This window comes from Hipposideros armiger, unplaced genomic scaffold, assembly GCF_001890085.2.
Source record: "Hipposideros armiger isolate ML-2016 unplaced genomic scaffold, ASM189008v1 scaffold_337, whole genome shotgun sequence".
Lineage (NCBI taxonomy): Eukaryota > Metazoa > Chordata > Mammalia > Chiroptera > Hipposideridae > Hipposideros > Hipposideros armiger.
In genome coordinates, this window is record NW_017731687.1 from 812765 (window position 1) to 836443 (window position 23679).

At 47.3% G+C, this 23679-nt stretch overlaps 1 protein-coding gene across 1 annotated transcript in view; it reads right to left on the reverse strand.

Annotated features, from left to right (window-relative positions):
• Positions 1–5821: 5821 nt before the first annotated feature.
• The window catches only part of OTOP1 (otopetrin 1), a 27276-nt gene continuing 9418 nt past the window's right edge, over positions 5822–23679 (reverse strand). Inside the window, exons 2-6 of the mRNA XM_019661136.1 lie at positions 23482–23618; positions 18943–19001; positions 16250–16380; positions 11746–12665; positions 5822–7124 (exon numbers count right to left, since the gene is read on the reverse strand). Of these exons, the coding sequence (XP_019516681.1) occupies positions 6954–7124; positions 11746–12665; positions 16250–16380; positions 18943–19001; positions 23482–23618 (1418 nt within the window). The 3' untranslated portion in view covers positions 5822–6953. The remainder of the gene's footprint in view (positions 7125–11745; positions 12666–16249; positions 16381–18942; positions 19002–23481; positions 23619–23679) is intronic.

The following is a 23679-nucleotide window of genomic DNA, read 5'->3' on the forward strand; positions in this document are numbered from 1 at the left end:
TTAGGAATGCTTCCAGCTTGAGTAACAGAAAGCCTGACTACTCATTGCTTTATTGCTTGTGCAATAAAGACATTGAATTCTCTAACATAACAGGAAATTAAGAGGAAGCAGGCAACGGCTGGTGGGAAAACTCAGTGATGTCACTGAGGACTCAGATTCTTTTCATCTTTTCCTCTTTTCACCCAGACTTTCCACCTTTCTCAACATGGTGCCTTTGCGCCCTGGGAGCCCCGCGGTCACAGGGTGGCTGTTGCAGCTTCAGGCACCATGGCCAAGTTCAAACTTCAGGAGCAAAGTGCGGAGACGCGATATCAGGGGGAATTTTCTTGTTGAGTTTCTCACCTGTTACCCAATAACGAAAATCTTAGAAGGGCCTTTTGTCTCATTAGCCAGAAGTGAACCACGTGGCCGCTCCTTACTGCAAGGCAGGCTGTTCAGAGTGTTAGGCAAAGGGGAACAGAAAGCCTGTGCTTGGCTTAAACAAACCATGATTCATCACCTGAGTCTGGGCACTCTGTGCCCCCAACCAAAATCAAGGGTTTCTTAGCAAGCAAAGGAATAGCTTCCAGTAAGGTAATTAACAGTGTGTGCCATGATTAGTATTTACGAACCACCTGCTCAGGTCGACACTGTGCTGAAAATCGGAATACTGGAGATGCAGACCCAGTTCCCATGCCCGGAAGCTCCCAGTCTGCGCCCCGTAACTCTTGCCACTGCAGCCCTCCATCTGGACCAGGAAGCGCCTTCGGAGCTTAATTAGGATGGAGTGCCCACAAAAGGTGACCTCACCGAGCTGAGTTTTTCCAAAACCAAATAAATAATTAAATAACATTTTAACCAGCACAGGCAAACATCAAAGGAATACATGCTTTCTAACTGAGCCCTGCATTATTGACAGTATTTCCCAGTTCCCATTTTTCATCTCAAAAGATCTTTAGGCATCCATCCATTTTTCATTCACTCATCAATGATTATGGAGCTCTTCCTCGGTTGGCAATGGGGATACAGCTGGGGGAACAAAACCCTCTTGAGCCTTATAGTTAAGTGGTAAAAATAATTTAAACAATTAAGAGACTGCTATTCAAACAATCTAACACATATCGGTGTGATTAAAAGGTATCGTAGCCTCAGTGAAAGAAAGCTAGGTGGTGTTGCAAGAGTTTGGGCACAGAAAACCTGGTCTAGGGGTGAATGTGACTTCCCTGGGACGCTGTTGTTTGCATGGAGAGCTGAAAGGAAGAAGAAGCAGCAAGTGCAAAGGTCCTGAGGCAGGAGGGAACATAGCACATTCAAAGAACTAAGAAGCTGGTCAGTGTGATGGTGCACAGAGGAAAAAGAAGCACAAGGAAAGTGATATGAGATGAGGCTAGACAGGTGGGCAAGAAAGACCACGCAGGATTCCAGGGGCCCAGGTGAGGATTTTGTTCTCTGTCTCAACAGCAATGAGAAGCCACCCATGAGAGGATATTGAACTGGGAAGGTTATGAGCATATTAGCCTTTCTCAGACTCCACTCTAGCCACAGCGAGAAGGACAGACCGGTAGGGGGCCAGGGATGGATTGCAGAAACGAGTGACAAAGCTACTTCCGAAGACCCCCTGAGAGATGACAGTGGGTGAAGGAGAAGGGGGGTGGGGGTGGGAGTAGGGAGAAGCAGATGGACTCAGAATAGCTGGGACTTGATTAAATGTGTAGTTTCAACGGCTGAAAACCACACAAACTTATTATCTTACAGTCTGGAGGGAGAAGTCCAAAATGAGTTTTCCTGCACTAAAATCAGTGTGTTGACAGGCCCATCAGCAGAGGCCCTAGAGGAGACTGTGAGCCTCGGTCTTCTGGCTTCTGGGGGCTGCCAGCTTTCCTCAGATTGCGGCCACATCGCTCCGGTCTCTGCCTCTGTGGCCACACTGCCTCCTCCTCTTCTACAGTCAAAGCTGCCTCTGCCTTCCTCTTATAAGGACCCTTGTGATTACATTGGGCCCGCCCAGATAATCTAGCGTAACCTCCCCATCTCAAGATCCCTGACTGCGTGCCGCCTGCAAAGTCTCTTTGCCCATGTAAAATGACATATTCACAGGCTCCAGGGATTAGGACATGGGCATCTTCGGGGGACATTGTTTGCCCTCCCACAGGCTCTCTGGGCGTGACTTCCTCCCACAATCACATTCAGGCAGGAAGAAAGGCAGACTTCCTGCTCATCTCTTTCCCAATCCTCGCAGAGCTATCCAGCACTTGCCTCTCGTTGTCAAGAGCAGAGGTCAGCAAACGTTTTCTATGAAGGGCCGGACAGTAAACAGGGTAGGCTTTAAGGGCCACGTGTGATCTCTGCCGCATATTCTCTTTTTGAGATTATATATATATATATATTTCCCCCCCCCCAAATTGTAAAAACCATTCTTAGTTCATGGGCCATAGGTCGCCAACACCTTGTCTAGAGCTATTCACAGGCCCACCTCTACACCAATCTCCAGCACAGGTAGAGTGCGTTTACCATGCTTGGCTTAGACCAATCACCCAAAAACAGTGTTCCAGAGACATAGGGGCGGCTCTTTGGGCCGTTAGGAAGACAGCCCCCATCTCCACTTCCTGCCCCAGCGGGAAGGAGCCATGGGCTGCTGGTTCTTTCCTGTTCCAGGAGGAGAGCACAACCCATCTGCACACCTCCACCGAGATGGGTCCCACTGCTCCCCTCACGATCCAGACCAAGCAAAAGGGAGCACATCCCATTTCAGGGGTCTTCTGAACGCAAGTTTACCAACCAGGCTTAGAGCGCCACCTTGTGCCTCAAAGGCGAATGGAGGGCTGGAGGTGTGGACTAGAAGCTGGCAGAGAATCTCTGCCAAGGTCTTACGAACTATTCGAGGAAACACGCCAATCATGGGCACCCACCGTGTTCCCGGCAATAATCTAGTGTTAGGAGGGCAGCACACGTGTTCATGCAACCGTGTAAGGCCCTGGAGAGAAAGAGGTGAAGCCCCTACCCTTGCAGGGCAGACAGTCCTGCCCAGGAGAGCGGGGCACAAACAAATAAATAAACAACTCACGGCCAAGGGTGCCAAGGGAAAGCATGGAGGGTTTGTTTATATAGATGAGCAGGGCACACCCCACACACAGCCTGAAGGGTGAGAAAGAGACGGAGCCGTTTCAAGGTACCAGAGAAACACACTCCTGAGACACAGGAGATTTGGCATATTCAAGGAAGGGAAGGCAGGCATACATGGCGGCAGCAGTGGGGGTGCCCGGGGGAGGGGGGGACAGAGAAGGGGTTGGTATGAGAAGATGAAGCAGCTGCGACCAGACCATGAAGATCCCAATAGACCTTGGTCAGGAGTTAGCACTGTCTTCTAAAAGCCATTGAAGGGTTTTTAGCAGGTGATTTGATTTGATTTACAGTTACAGACAGCATTTCTACCATTGGTGGGGTGCTTCCCATGTAATGAACGTGGCTGAAACACCATGCCAGAATGCCCATCGCTTTTGAGCATTAAAATGGTGCACTCATTCATTCTCCTCCCGTGCCCTCCCCACGGTCCCCCAGGGCCTTCTCTGAGGAGGTCAGGCCCCACGGAAGTGCCCTCCCCGCCAGTTGCCCCAGCCTCCTCCTGGAACACATTCCGCCACCCCACTCCCACCTCGAGCTGGGGACTCTGCACATGGGAACACCCAGCAGCCACCATGTCTCCCCAAAGCCTCTTAGTGGGGCTAAGGATGCCCCACAGGGAGCGGGCCATGGTGGCGGCTGGTGGAGAGAACATCCTTGTTGACGCTGTAACTAGTTCTCAGCTTGTCCAAGAGAACGCAGAATCCTCCCCACCCTCCCCCGGGAGTGTGACAGCCATCTCCCACGCACGAGACAGGCGTCCATAGCTGTGCATGGAGTCCAGTCCGGCATGTGCGCCCGTCCTGGCGTTTGTTACCCTTCCCCTTCTGTCTCTTCACCTGGAAGCGCAGGTGAGGAGGATTCAGAAGAAAAGACACCAGCGCCCCCTACTGGTCACGCTCCCCCTCAGCAAAGTTTTGTATTCATAGGTTCGGGGCCAAAGAACCAGCTGTTTTCTGGCATTATAGTTTCTGTCCTTGACCATTTTAAGTCAAGTGGAGCATTTTATCACTGGATGGAACATAGAATACTCTATCAGTTGATGGATTCTTCGATAGGCACATCCTCAAGCAACTGTTTGACGGGTATTTTCACCGAATTGACTTTCTTTTTAAGATGATAACAGAGAAGAAAGGCAATGAGTTTTTAAAAGGCAAAACAGTCCAAACGCTACAACTTACTAGCTGTGTAGGTGTGGTCAGAAGTCCCCTCCATTCAGACGGAGTAGCAATGCTTACCTAACAGGTCACTGCGGAACTGAAACTCCATAGATAGAGACGATACTGGGGTGCTTTGTTAACTGCATGGGTTATGCAGTAAGGTCCCACAGCCGCAGTAATTACTCCAGCTGGATTGCACGACTGATGGTTGCCATGGAGACACAAAGGAGCCTCATTTGACCTCCAGGCCAGAGCGACTAGACGGATGCTGGTGAGGTTTAGTCCAAGAGTTTGTAAACTGGTGGAAGGGGTGTCTTTTCTCACACACACCCAGGTGCATCCGGGGCTCAGGGTGACCCCGGGCGTCCAGCCCCAAAGCCCTTGCCCTTCCACTCTGCCTCACCAAGGGCTGTGGAACCCAAACGACATGGGTTTCAGTCCTGGCTTGGTGTGGGTCAGGGATGAATGCGCTCAAGCTGCCAAATGCACAGGCTCCTTCTGGATAAGGTTGCGAGAGGTGAGAGATTTCCTGACAACCTGAGTGCCCAGGGCATCGGTCCCCATGGCGAAGAAGTACATGGGAAGGCAAATCGATGTCAGGTTTCCTGATGAGCATGGTCTGGGCCTCACTCCAGCCCAGTGGAAGCCAAACTTCTGGCTGGAAGGACAGGAATCATAAGAGCTCCCTAGATGAGTCTTACGGACACTGACGTGTGAGAATGAATGCCACAGGGACCCTAGAATAGTTAAGGAGCATGCTGGTGTATTAAGAGAAAAGAAACAAATTACATGAAAATGAAATATATGAGTATGTTTAAAAATCCATTTGTGTGTGTGTGTGTGCGCGCACACTAGTAGGTACCTAGGTACCAAAAATTAACAGCAATTACCTCTAGATCACAATTTCTCAGTCTCAGCACTATTAACATTTGGGGCCGCACAATTGTTTGTGGTGGGGGCTGTCCTGTGCATTGTAGGATGTTTAGCCCTAGCCCGGGCTCTACCCACTAAATGCCAGTAACAGCCCCAAGTGGTAACAGTAAAAAATGTCTGCAGACCTTGCCCTGTGTTCCTGGGGGACAAGACCTGCACCACCCCCTCATCCCAAAACTGAAAACCACCATCCTAGATGGAAGGTGTGATAGATGTTTTACCTTGTTTTTAGTCTGTCTGCCCATTTTTTAGGTTATTTTTCTAAAATGAACATAAAGTATTTTAGTCATGTGAAAAAATGCAGTTTTTTGAGGTTCTTTGGGTGTTTTTTTGGTTTTGTTTTTTTTGTTTGTTTGTTTGTTTTAGCTGAGCCATCCTGCCACCGATTGGCAGCTCATCAGCAGCTCAACTCGGGCTGGGAATTGAACCAGGGACCCTGTTGTTCAGAGCTTGCACTGTTGAGAGAGATCTTAAAAAAATTCAGTTTCTTGATGTCCCACTGCCTGTGCTGTCAAAAAAAAAAACCCCACTCAAATGAAAAGATATTCACATTCGAATTTATAGCAAGTTAACTAACTTTATTATGATTTTGAAATAATTATGGAAAAACATATACAAAGGTCCTCCAACATGTCTGTGTTCCTTATAACCTTTGGAATAGGCATTCTGATCTTAAGTATACCTTAAAGAAGCAATTCTAGATATACAGAATGCTTTACAAATATGGTTGATTTTTGCAAAGATACTTGTAAAAACAAAAGGTTTTGACTAGTAAAACCAACAATAGAAAACTAATCATGGTACATTTACTTGGCAGACTATAATACAGTATTAAATGATATTTACAAAGAATTTATAACAATGTGGGGGAAAGGTTTATGTCAGATTGTTAAGTGGAAAAAAATGGATACAAAGTTGAAGATATCATCACTGGCAAGTATAACAAAAATAACAAAGAAAATAATCCTGTGAATCCACAGGGTTAAAAGAAATACACCAAGATGTTAAAAAGTGATTGTCAATTGAACAATGGCACCCTAGTTGAGTTGTTTCTTTCTACTCTTCTGAAATGTCCAAATTTTCTATTAAAAAGCATGTATGTATTTATAGTGAGAGAGAGAAAACAGCAAAATATATATATTTTTTAAACTTCAAAATGATCACAAACAAAAATACACCAAAATTTCAGGTAAGAAATATCTTTATATGGATCTATACACAAATTTCCATCCAAAGGATAAAAGTAACTTTGTCCAAAAATGTGACACACTCAGAGAGTACAATATAAACTAAATGTGATGGTATCTATACACATGAGCTCTGGGAAGGATAAAATTTAAGAGTGGCCATACTGCACAGATAGTCAATGAAAGGTCGTATGTAGGTAACATGATAAATTGCAAACTGAAGATGATTTTTAAGAAAAACAAGCTGGATAAACTCTTGTTCCAAACCTGGGACCACATTCTTCTAAAACAGAGGATCTCACTTAGAAGGAGATCAAATAATTTGGGTTTGATTTGAATTAACTAACCACAGACAGATTTCAGCTACCTCCTTGATTTGATCTTAACTTGTTTACATCCATCCAGGGCAATGGATATTTGCAGTCCATGGGAAACACAATCCCTGTAGACAAAAGGCAGACCTTCTCGGCAGACATCGCGTGTGTAAGTCAATATTTGCTAAGCCTGCCCTTCCCAGGTGGCTCCAGGGAACTCTCTTGTTCACTCATGCCTTGGTCTTTCCTGTGGACACAGCCTATATCTTACAATAGACCTCAAAGAGGGAGGCAGCTGCGTGCATTCGGTAGAAAATAGAAAATGGCATGGCCAGGTTGACCACGATTATCCAGGGTTCAAAGCCAAAGACAATTTCCTCCAATCCATTGTCGTACTCAGGGCGGCAGCCGAAGGCAGGAGGGACCCAAAGCTGCAAGAGAAGGGAAACCGTCCATGCTGCCGCCTCAGAGGCCCCACAGAGTCACACGTGTCACCGCGATAAGCGTTCTCCACACCGCATTCCTCATCCCCACAGTCTATCAAAGCCACTGAGCCCACCTGATCCTTCTCTCTCCCTCAGCGCCCCCTCCTGAAGGAAGGCTTTTCAAACCCATCTGATTCTCTCCAGCCCTGCAGCCTCACCTTGGTCGGGTCCTCGGTTTCCCCCACGTGAACTGCTGCAAACCTCCAGATCACCCCACTCAGCGGTTGCCTTCATCCTGCCCCCCCCACATGCCTGCGGGAGTGATCTAGATAGAGCACACATCTGACCTTGTCCCTCCTCTGATTGTCACTCACCAGTGGCTCCAGCTGCCTTCAGGAGAAAGTCCAAAAGCCCTCAGTGATTGGGCACCATCCATGTCTCCGTATTCCTTGTCACACCCTTTACTCCAGCCTCCCCAGGCTGTGCACGGTCCCCAAATATACCTTTCTCTCCCAAGTGTCCAGGGCTTTGCCTCCTGCCTATTCCACCATCAGAGACTCCCTGTGTTCTCCCTGATAAATCCTGCCTTCCTCTGTTCTGAGCTACCTACCACCTCTTCCAGGAAGCCCTCCTTGATCTAGCCAGTCTGGGCAGGAAATCCCTCTGTGTTCCCACAGCCCCCAGTGTTTACCTATAGCAGAGGTCACCTGTCTGCCACACTCGCCTTTACTTATCCAACTTTGGCGCTGGGAGCTCCCAGCCTCTGGGGTCTGGGCTGTGAGTTCTGGGGTCTCCTCTCTGGCTTGCCCTTGGCTTTGAGAGGCAGCCCAGACCCTGCCCACACCCCCAGATTGGAGGAGGAGCACATGCGCTGGAGCCAGACCCAGGTTCATAGCACTGTAAGACAGTAATTTAACCTCTTCACACCTCAGTTTCCTCACCTGTAAGATGGAAACACCCATCTCAGAGGGCTTAGATAAGAATGAAATGGCAACGAGGTTTGCACAACCTAAAGCAATAACCTATTACTTTTGTTGCTCATGGAACCTACACACTGGTCCCTCCTTCTCAGTCTCCCTGTCCCTAAATTGTCAGGCTCCCTGGACTCCTTCTCTTTCACACTGCACACTTCTGTGATGTTCTCCACCCCACGCTGTGACTGGTGCCACCTCCTGGGAGTCACATCCTCATGGAGACCCCTCCCCTTGAATAGGGCTGAACCTAGCATCTTGCTTCCAACAAACAGAATGTGACAAAAGTCATGGGACATGGGATGGAACCATCAGGTTACAAAGGACTGCGGAATTCCTCTTCCTCACACTCTCTTGCAAGAGAGGAAGCGGCTGCCACATTGTGAGCTGCGCCGTTGAGAGACCATGTGGCCAGGAGCTGAGGGAGGCCTCGGGCAAGCAGCCAGCAGGGAGCCGAACCCTGCCCGCAGCCACGTGTGGGGGCCTGGAAGCAGGTCCCCTCCCCCACACACAGTCAAACCTGAAATGACCACAGCCAGTAAGCCACCCTGAGCAGAGACACGCCCCTGCGCCCCCTTGGATTCCTGACCCATAGGAGCCGTGAAATAATAAATGCTTGTGGTTTTGAGCTGCTAAGTGTGGGGTAATTTCTGACGCAACAGTAGATAGCTGGTACACGTGGCTTTCCTTCACATCTCCATCCAGCGTTCTCTCTAGTTGATATCTCTATGCCACTGTGTTCTCTGGGTTCTGTGATATGGAGGTGTCTCCTCGCGCCCCAGCTGCTTCTTCACGGCCTCCTTAGCTGGCTCCTCCTCCTTTGCTCAACCTCTCAGTGTTGGTTGGTCCTGGGGCTCATTCCTGGGTCCCCTTCTCTTCTCTGCACTCATGACCCCTGGATGATCTCACCCAGTCCCTGCTTACAAGTACCAGCTGTTGGTCTGTGACTTCCCAAACTAAATCACCTGCCTGGTCCACCCTCGAGAACCCAGGCTTGTGGGTCCCATGGGTTATTTGGGTGTCTAGATGTGCCTCAAACTCAAAATACCTGCGCCATTTCCCCTATCTCATGAGCAGCAGCGTCCATCCGGCTGCTCCACCAGAACCCCAGGAGTCATTTCATTTTCCCTCTGACTCTCAGAACCATCTGTCTGCTGCTCAATCCATCAGCAAGTCCTGACAACTGCGCCTCCAGAACAGCCTTCTCACTCGCCATGTCTCTCCACCCCCCCTGTCAGGCCACCACCTTCACCTCTTGCCCAGACCCTTGCAGTAGCCTCCTGACTGGTCTCCTTGCTTACGCTCTTGCTCCTACAATCTACTTGCCACTCAGCTGGGAGATGAATTTTGTATGTAAATAAGATTGTGTCCCTTCCCTGATTCAACTCCAAAAGTGCTCATGGTTTACTTAAAATAAAATTTTAAAAAAAACTGCAGGGTTTCAAAGCACTGCCCCTCGAGTTACCTCAGGACACCCTAAGACATCACCCTGCCGTGATTTTTGTCCTCTGGCTCACCCTCCAATGCACAGCGGCTGCGTCTGGGGCCATCAGCAGAGCACAGAGATGAAGAGACAAAACAAAAGCCTCGTCCTGGCACAAAGCTTTCCCGACCGACCATCAGTTGCCACTTGAGTCTAGTCTCACTGGCAGGGCTATCCTTGTTCAAACAGCTCCAAAAATGCAAGCCAAGTGTTTCACCTGGTGGTCAAGCAAAGACCCAGCCGGGAAAGGGGCTTTTCTGAACTTGCTGCAAAGAGATCTATTCATGCCTCGGGGTGTGCAGAAACACAAAATGCTGTAGGGTCATTCTAGATCAACTCTGACTTTGTAAGCATCTGAGCTGACACACCCCTCTCTGGAACACAAGCCTCGCGTAAAATGCAGCCCTGCTGTAGTTGCTAGTATCGGTCTCTCTCCCTTCCCTGTGTGACTCCTTTGCTCACTTCTGTTCCCACGGGTCCTGCCGTGGTTCCTGGCACACAGCAGGTACTCGATAAATGTCCCTTAGATGAGAGAAGAAGGAGCCTGGAGCCGAACTCTTCTGGGCCCCTTCGCCCTTCACAGCGCCTCGTAACTGTCTACCCACCTGGAGGGGGATCAAGGCCCAGGTGACCCAAAGCAAGACTCAGGTTTGATTGGCAGACACAGTCCTTTTAGCTTCCGATGGACCCTCTCCACTTTGTGGCCTTAGAGTAATATCGAAAGTTGCAGCCCTCGGGCATGCACCAGCTTAAAATACATGAGGAAGCTCAGAGGCCAATGAGCTGATGCAGAAACGCAGAGTAGCCCTGATGATACATGGAGGCCAGGAGCGGAGAGCTGGCTCTGACCCCGGCAGGCTCTGGGCACTGGGCGTCCCCGCCATTCCATCAGCCACAGTCACTGCAGAGACCTGCACGGTGCCAAAGCCCGCTTCCCCTCCTTTTTACCAAGCCCTGCCCTCCTTCCATGTTCTCGAGAACAAATCCTAACAACACACGGTACTTTTCATTCCTTTTTATTCTCCCCATCTCCACCACCCCTGGGCTGGTTCCGGTCCTCGGCATTTCCTGTCTGGGCAGCTGCCGGGCCCCTGCTCCAGGCTCCCTGCCTTTGGTCTTACCTCCTTCCATCCTGCCTGCTCACTGCTGCTAAGGGGAACACTCCGGAACACAAAAGGAAAGGGTCCTCTAAAGACCAGACGCAGCCAGGCTTATGAAGCTCTGCTCAAGCCTGGCTCAGCCAACTGGACACTCCGTCGTATTTCCCGCTCTGCGGCTCTGTTCAATGCAAATGAGATTCATACTCAACTACTTGGTGCTCCCAAAATTGGCCATCGTGCCTTTTGCCTCTGTGTCTTTGCACGTTGTGTGCCCTCTGTCCAAAATGCTTTCCCTTGTCTCGACCACTTACCACCCATTCCTTGAGGCTGAGCCAGACCAGACGGAGCGACTGACTCTGCTTCTTCCTCGGCCTTGCTACCCTCCATCACAGAGGCTGGCAGCTCTCCCAGCCTCCTTTGCAGCTGGGGATGGCCACGTGAAAGACATTTCCCAGCACCAGTCCTTTCTCCCTTCCTCCTGTCTTGAAACCAGATACGATGCCTGGTCTACTGCAGCCGTCTTATGACTACGTGGCAGCAGGCACCACAGCAGGTCCGTGGAAAGGTGAACAGGCCCAGGTCCTTGGTTATAGGGTTCAGCTGTCAGGCCAACCCCGAACAACCAAGCTCCAAAATTGTCTTTAAGACTGAGGATACTGCTGGTCAAGCGTTAGGTTATTTGCAGCCAGAAGCACTCCTAATTAAGGCCGGGCTGCACCTCAAGCAGCCCCTACTCACAGAAGTCCTTCCCTGGGTCCCTGCTCCTTTCATACCTTGCACATACCCGGCCAGGCACTTGCCATACTCACCGTCTCATCCTTTCCCTTGTGTCACGCCCCCGCTATTCCATGTGAAGGCACCAAGTCTTCTCACCCTTCTCCTTTCGTTCCCACCCCTGCCCCTGGCACGTAGCAGGTACTCCCCAGGTGGATTTGTACAATATAGACCTACCTTCCAGCCTCATTTTTTAAACACACTTAAATTATGTTGATTACAAGCTGCCTCCATTCCTTATTTGAAAAAGGCAAGGAAAATAGATTTTAAAAATAAATAAATCATTTGATGTAGATTACCGAAATATTGCACAGGAACAAAAAGGCTGCGATATTCCTTAAGACTCTCCCCTTGGCGTTGCTCTGCAAGAAACAGGGGTGGCCGGCCAGGCCCGGGGCCCCTTCCCCACTCCGCTCCTCTTTGCCACCGTCTCCTGTCAGACACATATTTCCGTTGATGGCTGGTAGCATCTCGCTGCCCTGGAGGGGCCCGTCCCCAGCCACAGCTTGGCTCTTGAGGCAGGGAGAAGCAAGGGAGGTGGCACTGCCATTGCCGACTGTGATCACCCGCACGGTTCTGATGTCCTCGGAGACCTCCGGCTGTCGGTGGGTGGACTCGATGATGAAGAGGTTCTGGATGGCTTTCTCGGCAATCACCAGGATGGAGTAGGGCAGGTTGTACCAGGTGTACGAGGGGCGGGACTCGGCACAGAGGATGGCCAAGATGGAGCCCCAGGAGAGGAGCCAGGAGCCGGAGGCAGTGCCCACCAAGAGGTCCGCGTCCAGTTTGCGGGCTGGGTTTTTGGATTCGTCTAGCGATTGCTCATGGAGCCTGTAAATCAGGATTCCGACCAGCCCTGCGGCCCCCATGAGCGTCAGCACGGTGGTGGCGTACAGGTAGAACATGATGAGTGCCGACTCGCTCTTGGACTTGGAACGCCCGATGTGAATCAGATACACCACCACCACCCCTATGGTGGCGGCCAGCACCGTGAGGCCCAGGGCCGAGCCCACCGTGACCCCATGAAACTTGAACTGTATCTTCTGGTGCTGATGACTGTCCACTTTGCGACCGATGTTTTTCCACAGGACGTAGAGCATCGTGGAAGCCAGGATCTGGTACTCGATGTTGAAAGGGTAGAGATAGTAGATCCCATGCGAGATGGCAGAGCAGAGAGTCGGGGGTGTGCAGTTACACGGAGGCGTGTGGTCATCTAGCTCTAGGGGAGAGAGGCAGATCCCATGCGAGGGCAGTTAGTGTGTGCCCTGGGACATGGAAAGCCACACAGAGGTGTTTTCGCTGTGGAGTCACGCTTGGGGTTCTCCACTGAATTAAAAACTTTACTTCATGGCTTATTATCATGTTTAATAGCATAGTTAAATTGATAGCCATGAATATCGCCCTGAAAGTATTAATTCCACAAATCATATGGTATCCATACATTGGAATATTATACAGCCATTACAAAGGGTATGGCAGAAATTTACTTAGCGACATATAAAGATGTTCACAAGATGTTGTTCAACAAAAGCAGCTTGCAAGGCGGCTAGAGCATAACACCATTTTTGTACATTATAGATACGTAGGAGAGAGAGAGAGGGAGAGAGAGAAATATAAAAATCTGGAAAGACATAGATAAAAATGTCAACAGTGGTTATCCCTGGGTGGAAAAATGACAGGTGCTTTTTCTTTTTTTTTTTTTTTTTCAGTAAAAGAGAGTGTCCCTTTTTCCTAGCTTTACTGAGATATAAGTGACACATAACATTGGGTAAGTTTATGGTGCACAATGCACTAACTTCTTCTAGATTTTGCTTCCTTATATCTTCTAAACTTATGATTTAACTTATAAACATGTATGATCTACATGTGTGATTTAAGAAATTTTTTTTAAAATAACTTTGTGAGGGAAAATGCTCTTTCCTCATTAGTAAAGGTTTTCCTCTTGAGACTATCCCATGCTCTCAAGTCTGACATGAGACGAGCATCCTCAAACACCAACGGCAGGAAGGCAAGTTGGCACCACCTTCTGGAAGACACTTGGCAAATGTATAAAGAAACGTTTCATAACAAGAAGGGAAAACGCTGTCAATAAATAATGAAATACATAACAAAAGTCTTAAAGATGGGTATAGCTGTTGGGGTGTCGGGAAAAGTCATGACACATTTTTGTGACGAAAAACATAAAAAAAAAATACATCATGACTTTTCCGAAAACCCAATATAATCTTTAACCTATAATTCCAATCTATTCTAAGGGACTAATAAAAAATATAATCAAAGCATTAGGTAAAGTTGTGTGTGTGTGTGGCATGTGTGTGTGGTGTGTGTGAGAGAGAGTGTGTGTGTGTGTGACTGTGTGTGTGTGACTATGCATGTGTGGTGTCCATGTGTAAGAGTGTGTGTGTGTGACTGTGTGTGTGTGTTGTGCATGTGACTATGTGTGTGTGTGTGACTGTGTGTGCATGTGACTATGTGTGCGTGATGTGTGTGTGGGTGTATGTGGGTGTGGTGTGTGTGTGAGTGTATGTGGGTGTGGTGTGTGCGTGTGACTGTGTGCGTGTGATGTGTGAGTGGGTGTATGTGTGTGTGGTGTGTGTGTGACTGTGTGTGAAAGTGTGTGCGTGTGACTGTGTGCGTATGACTGTGTGTGTGTGTGCGTGTGACTGTGTTTGTGTGGTGTGTGTGTGTGTGTGTGTGTGTGTGTGTGTGTGTTTGTGGTGTGTGTGTTTGAAAGAGAGAGAGAAACACCTCAGTGTGAAACGATTTAGAAATTGTTAAGTGAATTTTTGTACATCCATACAATGGAATGGTAAGCAGCCATTAAAAATTAAAATTAAGTTGTGTTTCAATGATACAAGAAAATAATCACGTTCAATAACAATGGGAAAACATAGGAACAAATTGTATATTCAGTATTTTTTAATGCAGATCACAACCCACTATTTAGTTGTGAAATCGATTTAGAGAGTAGCAACTAATTTTTTTTTAACAGAACGCAATTGTAATGGAATAGAATAGGATAGAATGAATGGAAATGAATGCAACAGAAATTTGAAAGTGTCTCCGATACATTAAGATTATTATTTCATGATATATGTGCACATACACAGGTATGTGTGCATTTATGTTGCAATGTAAAGTTTGTTTCTTACCGTAGGTTGTAATCAAAATAAAGATGAAATATATATGGTGTGATTTCAACTATAAATAAATAAACAGCACACTACAAAGAAATATCCAAGTATTAACAGCATTTAACTGCGTTTCTGGGTAGGTGTTGTTATGGATTTATTTCTTTACACTTTGTCACTGTATTAATTTATAATATGCACACACTACTTATAAAATCAGATGGAAAAGGTTTGTGGTAGCATTAATTGCCCTCACTTTTGCAGAACACTGGAATTTTCAATTCATAAGGAGTTTCCCTTACCACTTGCAACCCAATACAGTACTGTGCAAAAAACAGGGGGGAAAATCAGGAGGAAAGGCTCATATTAACAGGATGTTAGAGCTGATAAAATCCTTTTTTAAAAAAAAATTAATCTAATCCTCTCTTTCACTGAGGTCTCTGGAGCCAGATTGCTGGGATTCAAATCCTGGCTCAATCATTTACTTGCTGTGTGACCTTGGGGTGGTTACTTAACTTCTCTGTGGTTCAATGGCTTCACCCATATAATGAGGTCCACAGTGCCTACCTAAGAGTTGGGACAAGAATTAAACGAACCACGTCAAATGCCTAGGACAGTGCCAGGCACTCAACAAACACGTAACAAAATTTTGTTTTTGATATTGTTTGTCATTGCTGTTACTGTTATGAAGACCAGTGAGGAAATGAGACCCAAAGAAGATCCTTGAGAAGGATCTTCTCAAGGGCGGGCTGCTGTTTGGGAGTGGTGAAAAAATACAGTGTGTATCCCGGATGTCATCATCCCCACCCCACTGGTGAGGACACGGGTGTAAAGTCGCTCTCCGTGACTGGCCTGGGGTCGTACAGTTAGTACAGACGTGTAGTATAGTAAACCTGGAAGGGCTCTTGAAAGTACGTGGTTCAGGTCCCCTCAATTTATGAAGGAAAATGGGAGGCTCAGAGAGGTTGACTGGCGTCCAAAGGTCACACAGATAGTACGTGATGAGAACAAGACTTCCAGCTCCCAGTACATTGCACTTTTCTCTACCCCGCATTCCTCTTAACCCCAGTGTTCTAATTATATAAGTGCTATATCATAAATACTAAAGCCCTTTGGAAGAAAATAGAAAGATTAGCGCTACAGGCTCTCACATAGGAGCAAGGAGTAATAAAGACAGACCAAAATTATATGCAAAGTAGAGTTAAATGAAAACTTCAAATGAACTAAAACCAATTAACCACAACCTACCATTAGATATCTATGGGTTCTTGAAAGCTATACTTTAGTAGAAAGAACTGGTAATAAAGGCTTCATTAAACACACAAACAGAGACCACCACCAATTTTCTGTAGTTGTAAACGAAGACATTTATTTCCATACCAACATGGACCATGAGAAATGGCAATCCAAATGATAACCCTTGGGTCTGACAAGCCCCTGAGTCACTGAAGAAACCTTTAATTATGCTCAGCACACTCTACTTACGGAACCAGGATGAGAGACTCATGAGATTTTGAAAGATTTTGCGCAACAGCAGAGGACGGTCTGGCCAATGCTGAGTCGGATGGACCCTGCAGTTCTTTGGAAGCTGTCCCTTCATTCCTGAGCACCCTGGTCTCTGCAGGTTTCCAAGACGTTCCAACATGGCGGCAGGGCAACCCTTTGGACTCACCTATTGTTATGTTCCCAAAGCCCAAAGTGATGAGCCGTTCCTTATGCTCATTAAGTTGGTGCTTTGACTCATTCAGGACGCTGTTGGCCCACAGAAGCAGGTTGGTGAACACCGAGTGGATCACCCCAAACCTGAAAAACACAAAGACTCCGTTCTTGACAAGTCTTGGCAAGACCCAAACCCCATGGGGTGAGACGAAGACATTGCATCTCACACACACACACACACACACACACACACACACACACACACACGGCTCCTTCTTAGCCATGATTCTGGCTTCATCTGGCAGCTTAGGCTCCGGGTGGGTCCCCCGTGTGGCTGGGAGGGGCAGTTCACTGAGAACTACCAAAACCACAGTCTTGGCATTCTGCCTTAACCTTGAACCTACCAGTATTCAACTCATTCATTGTCTACAGGACAAAAAGAAACTGCGTCTTGAAAGCAGGGAAACAAGGATGGAAATTTTCTAAAAGAAGGCAACCAACCCTATCCTACCCCAAACCCTTTCTTCTAGAAGAGAAGAGAACAGTAAAGGAAAGATGAAAGGGGTGCATTGGATATCTGGAGAGTTGGTTTACCCTTAATATTGGTTGGTCAAACCAGTGGCCATCATCTACCCTCTGCCTCGCACTGACCTATAAAGACACTGAAACAAGCCAGAAACTTGCTTGCTGGCCTCCCTTGCAGCTAGGCATGGCCATTGTGGCCAGTGCGTTGTGAGGTAGAGTCTTTCAGACACTACTGAACAGCTTTAGCTTTCTTGATGAAAGAGTTAAGAATAAAAAAAGCCCACTAACTTCCCCTTTTTCCAACCTCGAATGCAGACATGAAGGCTGGAGTTGTAGCAGCTATTTTGTGACCACGAAGCAACCAGCATGGGATGAAACTCCAACCCACTGAGGATGGCAGAGTACAAACATTAATTTTAAAAAAGCCTGTTTTGTGTTGAGCTGTGGCAGTCTTGGATAGGTTCAGAAAGTATGTCATGGTCACAAATAGAGTGAGTAGCCACACTGGGGTTTGAAGAGTTAGTAAGCAGCAGGGCAGTTCTCATCTGCCCCCCGAGTTCTGCCCTCGCCCCTCTGCCACCCCACCTCCTAAGGAAGAAGAACAGAGATGATGTGGAAGGTGGACACTGACTCTGGGGAACAGAGATCTGTGAGGAATATGGTTCCAGTTGGGTCACTGACTGTTTCGGAACCTCCAGCGTCTCCCCCTGCCTGCCGGTTTAAGACAGGTTCACATCAGTAGCTTCCAGGGCACTTAACATGGGCCTTGCATGGAGCAGGCGCAGCAGATACTGTGCTTTGAGAGGCATTCCTTGATACTTGTGTGCAACTGATCTGTCCTCAGTTGAAGAGAAGAGGCCTGGAGGAAGCACACCTCCTCGCTGTCTGACCAAGAGCATGGTCGTCCATGATCAACCTACAGGATAAATGGTGCGATTGGGTCCTCAACCTGGACCTTGCCTCTGCTGAGTTTTAACCCCGGCGGACCCCTCTGGGGCTCCCATGAGTGACTGCAAGCAAAGCCTAGCTTCCTCCGGCAGCTGCATGAAGTCCGGGCACCACCGGAGAAGGAAACAGCCTCCTCGAGGTGTCTGAGTGTTGTTTGCCCATCTGCTGGCCCCTTGAGCTTGCTCAGTTGCTATAGCTCATAGCCAGCCCCCCCAAGGGCATCTGGGAGGCGTTGTATGGAGCCTCTGACAAAGGCAGACAATGCCGTTTGCCTCAGGCTGGCTGGCTTTTCTTTCACTTATAATGCACACAGCTCCCCTTTCTTCTCCTCTTTCCTGGTCCAAATGGCGGCTGTCCAAGCCCAGGCCCGCTGAACCAGAGGAGGCGTTGCAGACTGTTCTGCCATGCGAGCTCCCCACGAGCTGGCAGCCTCCTGTTGGTTTGATCTGGAAACTGTCCTATGAACTCAGGGCAGACGTCATTTCCTCATGCCAGGCTGCCTTTCTCATTCTTGGATCCGATAACCCCAGACCACAATAAAGAGAAGGCTTCCATGAGCCATTTCTGATCTCAGCTTAGGTATCCAGCTCTGCTTTCAAATGTACTGTTCCGCTAAACCTCACCCTTGGGAAAAGAAAAGGACTCCAACCGGTAAGAGGAATTCTCGGATCAGGAAAAACTCCCTACAGGCACTCAAAGGATGGGACAGGGGGTTATTGGCTCGAAAGACCAGACAAAAGCAGTTAAGTCCAGAGCTGGCAAGTTCCCCAAGCCTTCAGGGCCTGGCAGGAAATGGCGATGGATAAAACAGGTCTAGGGTAACAACAGGGAGTGATGGGGACCACAGCCCACTGAGGGGACCGCCCCCATCTGGAGGGTACAGCTCAGACTCAGCTCTAACCCTTTGTTGCCGTGCCCTTGGAGGTTGGCTATGCGATTATCTCCATTTTACAGATGAGGAAAACTGAGGGTCATAAAGGGAAAGCGTCTAAGATGGTGGAGTGGAGTGAAAGTTCAACCCCAACTCCTTCTCCTTCCAGTGCTGTCCTCAGGAAGAGACCGAAGGCAGAGGGCCTCCTCTCTGGCCACAAGTGAAGGCTTTGCTTGTCAAGATGGAACAGAGAGTTTGATCTCATATCTATAACCTGACCAAGATGGCACTGATGAGCTTCATTTGTTCTAACCGAACACCAAATTCAACATGTAAAGCAGTGACCCACGTGTGACTTTTACCTTTCCAGTGTTTTGAAAGACTGGATGATATCCTTTGCATGCCCCCAAAGGAAATACACCTAGATGGAAATAAAGGAAGAAAAGAAAGACACATCAGGGGGAAATCATCATTATATTTGCACATTTCAAAACCGTAAGGAAAAGGTGTGGGGAATATTGGGGACATCCGTGATCTCCCACCATAAGAACAGCAACTCGCTATCCTCATCTCAGATGGCAGTGCCATTCCCCAGTGGGGACAGTGGTCAGAGCAAGGTGGTGAGAACCACTGCGAGGCCGCCTGCTGTGGGACGGGGCTTGGCGAGCAGCAGACTACCTGTCATCACCCCTGTTAAGCTGTTTTTATCACCCACTGAAGAGTTACTACGCCAGTGGACAGAAACCTAATGGTGAATGCGTTAAGTGAAGAACAGAATGGATTCAGGCTGGTCATTTCACTCTATTACATAAGCTGCTCTGTCCCCTGGCCACATCACTAGTAGAACACAGGGGAGGCGCTGAGCTCAGGAAGGCCTCTATCCGACCTGGCTTACTTGGCCATGGGCAAATCCAGGAACCTTTTTGCATCTGTTTTCTGTGAAATGGGGATGACAACGGAACCTACCTGGGGGGGTGTTGTGAGCAGTTAATTCATGTCAACTACTTAGAACAGTGCCTGGCATGGGTACAATTTCAGTAAACCTTCTCCACTGTCAACTTACTCATTCGTTGACATTGGTTGAGCATCTCCTGTGTACCAAGCATTTTTTGAGCTCTTAAAACATTCCAGGCCTTATTTTAGACACAAACACACATTGGGCATCTACTAAGTGCCAAGCATTGGTGGGCACTTTATAAACTTGTCTTTTTAATCTTCATTTTGTGGTTAAGTGCTGTAAAAAGACAGCACAAAATAAAATACATTTACACGTACTATCTCTTGCACATTGTTTTACTGAAAATTTACTGTCCTGCTTTGGAAAACATTTCAAGGCAAGATTCTTAAAACATCTGATAATTTAAAAACAGACAGCAATGACCCCTGGTAAGATGACATTCAGCCCAACAGGGGAACAGTTAAATAAATTTGTATTTATCAATGAACTTTAAGTTAGACAGCAACTTAACTGATGCTTTTATGAAAAGCATCACAAAATATACAGCAACACAAAAAAGTGTATGGTATTTTTTAAGTAAAAAACTCGGAATAGGAAATTCTGCACCTTCTATGTAAAACCTCACAAGAACGTACACTTAAGCGCAAGGAATGGAGGGAATACATAAAACAACAAATGTTCCTGTTAATGGGCTTATAGGCACATTCTTATTCTCTTTTCCAATTTTTTTCAATAATGTTATACCATATTTTTTAGTAACTATTTTTAATTACTGTACAATCCAGCAATCCCACTTCTGGGTACATATCCAAATGAATTGAAAGCAGGTTCTCAAAAAGATTTTTTCATGCCTATGTGTATAGCAGCATTATTCACAGTAGCCGAAGGGTGGAAGCAACCCAAGTGTCCATCAACAGATGAATGGACAAAAAACAATGTGGTCCATCCACACAATGGAATATTGCTCAGCCTTAAAAAGGAAGAACATTCTGACATGTGCTACAGAATGGGTGCACCTGTAAATGAAGACATTTTGCTAAGTGACATAAGCCAATCACAAAAGGACAAATACTGTGTGATTTCACTTCCCTAAGGTCCCTACAAGCAGTCAGATTCATAGGGACAGGAAGTGGGATGGCGGCTGCCCGGGGCGGGGGGAAGGGGGACCAGAAGTTTGTGTTTAGTGGAGAAAGAATTTCATTTTTGCAAGATGAAAGAGTTCAGAAGATTGATGGCAAACTATGTGATTATACTTAACACTGCTTAACTGCACACTTAAAAATGGCTAAGATGGCAAATTTTATGTTATGTGTATTTTACTACAATTTAACAATATAAATAAACACTATTTTTTTTAAATAATGGTTTTCATTATCCAGTTATCTAATGCAGCAAAGGTACATAAGAAGTGTCCAATAGGTATAGAATGATTGATAAATTAATTGAGCGACTGGTAAAAATACCTTAAATTAAGAAGTAAGAGATCTCCAATCCACCAAGTGACAGAGTGAAAACGTGCATCCGTCCAGGTCATCCCTCTGCCTAAAGCCTTCAATGGCTCCCTACTGCCCTCAAGATGGAGCCCGAGCTCTGATGTGCCCGCACCTTCACCAAGCGCTCACTGCAAAGTTCTTTCCATGCATCGGTACCTGTAATTCTGACAAGAGCCCCACGAAGTAGGCGCTTTGCAGGTGAGATCCATGAGGCCCGGAGAGGTTAAGCCGCTTGCCCGAGGTCACACTGCTGGTATGAACCAGGCCAGGTGGTCTGACCAGAGCCTGTGCTCACTAGCCCTACACAAAACCGTGGCTCCAATCAGTCCCATCACCACAGTTCTCCCTCCACAGCTCCACACGTTCCCTTCCCTGTCGTGTGGAAAGGCCACACATCCCCAAAATGTCCTCGTTTAATGGTCTCTGACACACCATATCCATCCCTCTTTCATCGATACCTCTGGGGTTCCTTCCTGGCAGAAAACACCCCTCACCCCAAAGCTGGTGAGAGACAGCTGGTGTTCCCCATCACCAGGAAGGTTTGGTCAAAGCATCATGCCCTAGTGTGGTCACTGTCTATTTTTGTTTGGTAAATGTCTCCCCATTTGACTGACACCACCACAGGACACAGACCACAGCTTTTCACCCTGTATTCCCAGTACTGAGAACAGTGTTTGCCCCGTTTGGAAGGTATGAAGGCAGGGAGGCAGAGAGGCAGGCAGGAAGGAACTAGTTCTTTCTGGTCTCACTAAGGCTTTCACATTATCACTGGTATCTCTTTAAGACCTTGTCACCATGGGATTTGACTCCCCTGGAATAAACAACCAGCGAGCTCTTGTGTTAATTTGCTGGCGGCTCTATAACACAGTATCATAGACGGGGTGGCTGAAAACAACAGAAATGTATTTTCTCACAGTTCTAAAGGCCAGAAGTCTGAGATCAAGGTGTCAGCAGGTTGCTTCCTTCTGAGGCCTGTCTCCTTGGCTTGTAAATGACCAACTCCCGCCAGTGTCCTCACAGGGTCGTCCCTCTATGTTTCTGTGTCCTAATCTCTTCTCATAAGGACACCAGTCCTACTGGATTAGGCCCACCCCTATGACCTCATTCAGCCTTAATTACCTCTATAAAGACCCCCTCTCCATATGCCATCACATTCTGAGGTACTGGAGGTTAGAATTTCAATATAGAAATTTAGGGGACACACAATTCAGCCCATAACAACTCTCAAATGCAAAGTGACTCCTTCAAACTAGTCCCCCAGGAAGCCACTGACCCATTCCACCATGCTACCACAGAGCCAAACCGCTGCTGAGCTCGCCTCACACATCCTCTCCCAGAGCTTCATTTGTGAGAACGTGTTTGATCTCAAGAAACATCCTGAAGTCGCAGGGGGACACAATCGGGAGACCTCTTAGGATGAAAGACGGAGTCTGAAAATGGTGTCCTTGGCATCCAAAAGGTGGATCATTGGTCCTGAAGGGACATTCTTAATCTGGGAACCCAGAAATACTTTGAGCCATGACAGTATCACTGGATCAAGTTCATGGTCTTCCAGGGTGACTTGTGTGGAGGAGAATCGTCACGGCTCAGCCGTGACTTTGGGCAAGTCACTTGTCCTCTCTGCCGTCCAGGGTCTTCCCTGGAAATGAGTAGGACGATCCAGCACCCCGTCTTGTGGAGTTGTTGGAAGCATCACATGAAGTGATAAATGAAAAGCACTTCGCATGCTCGGAAGTTCTACAGAAACGTTAATTTTCACTGTTATTGTTAGAGAACCAGGGACCCCAGCTCTGAGAGCCATTGCCAGCGGTTTCTGCTAAGGACGGAAACTATGCTGGAGGCCCATCTAAGATTCTTTCAAACACGAGATTTTTCTAAGCTACATATTTAAATTATATACCTGAAAGCCTTACTTCTTAGCCACACCAAGTTGACCAATGCTGAGAAAGAGCCTCTCATACATTTCTCAAAGATTTTAATCCACAAGTAAGCAAACAAACAAGAAATTGTTTCAATGACCCAGAGGTGTGGCTGTAACAGCACAGGGTTTCCTTTGTGGGGGGGGGGATGAAAATGTTCTAAAATGGATTGAGGTGATGTTTGCACAACCCTATGAATACACAAACCACTGACTTGTGTACTTTAAACGCGTGAATTGTATGGTACGTGAATTATATCTCAGTATAACTGTTACGTTAAAATGCCCCCCCAGCCATTTCTGGTAGACGTTGGCTTGGCAGAATTTCCTGACTCTTCATCATGACAAGCTCTGCCTCATAGGATTCCTACAAAGATGGCCAAGGGGACACAGAGTTCCATTTTACACGGAGGACAGAGCCTCAGAGATGGACTCAGGTTCACCTCATGCTGCCCCACGTATGCCGTTTTATACACCCTGGGATACACTTAACAGAAAGCAGAGCAACATAAATAAACATCTTATGGTTTACCTGCAACAGAGTATGTACTGCGTGTGTGACAGGAAACACTCCTTCAGTGGCTGATAAACACTCAGAAAATCCAATGAAGTACCCAATTTTAAGGCATCCCAGGATGACGGTAATGACTGCAAACAATGTGATACTACCTAAATTTGGGGGGGGGGGTAGAAACACACATATAAGTGTTAATATTCACTGATATCATTT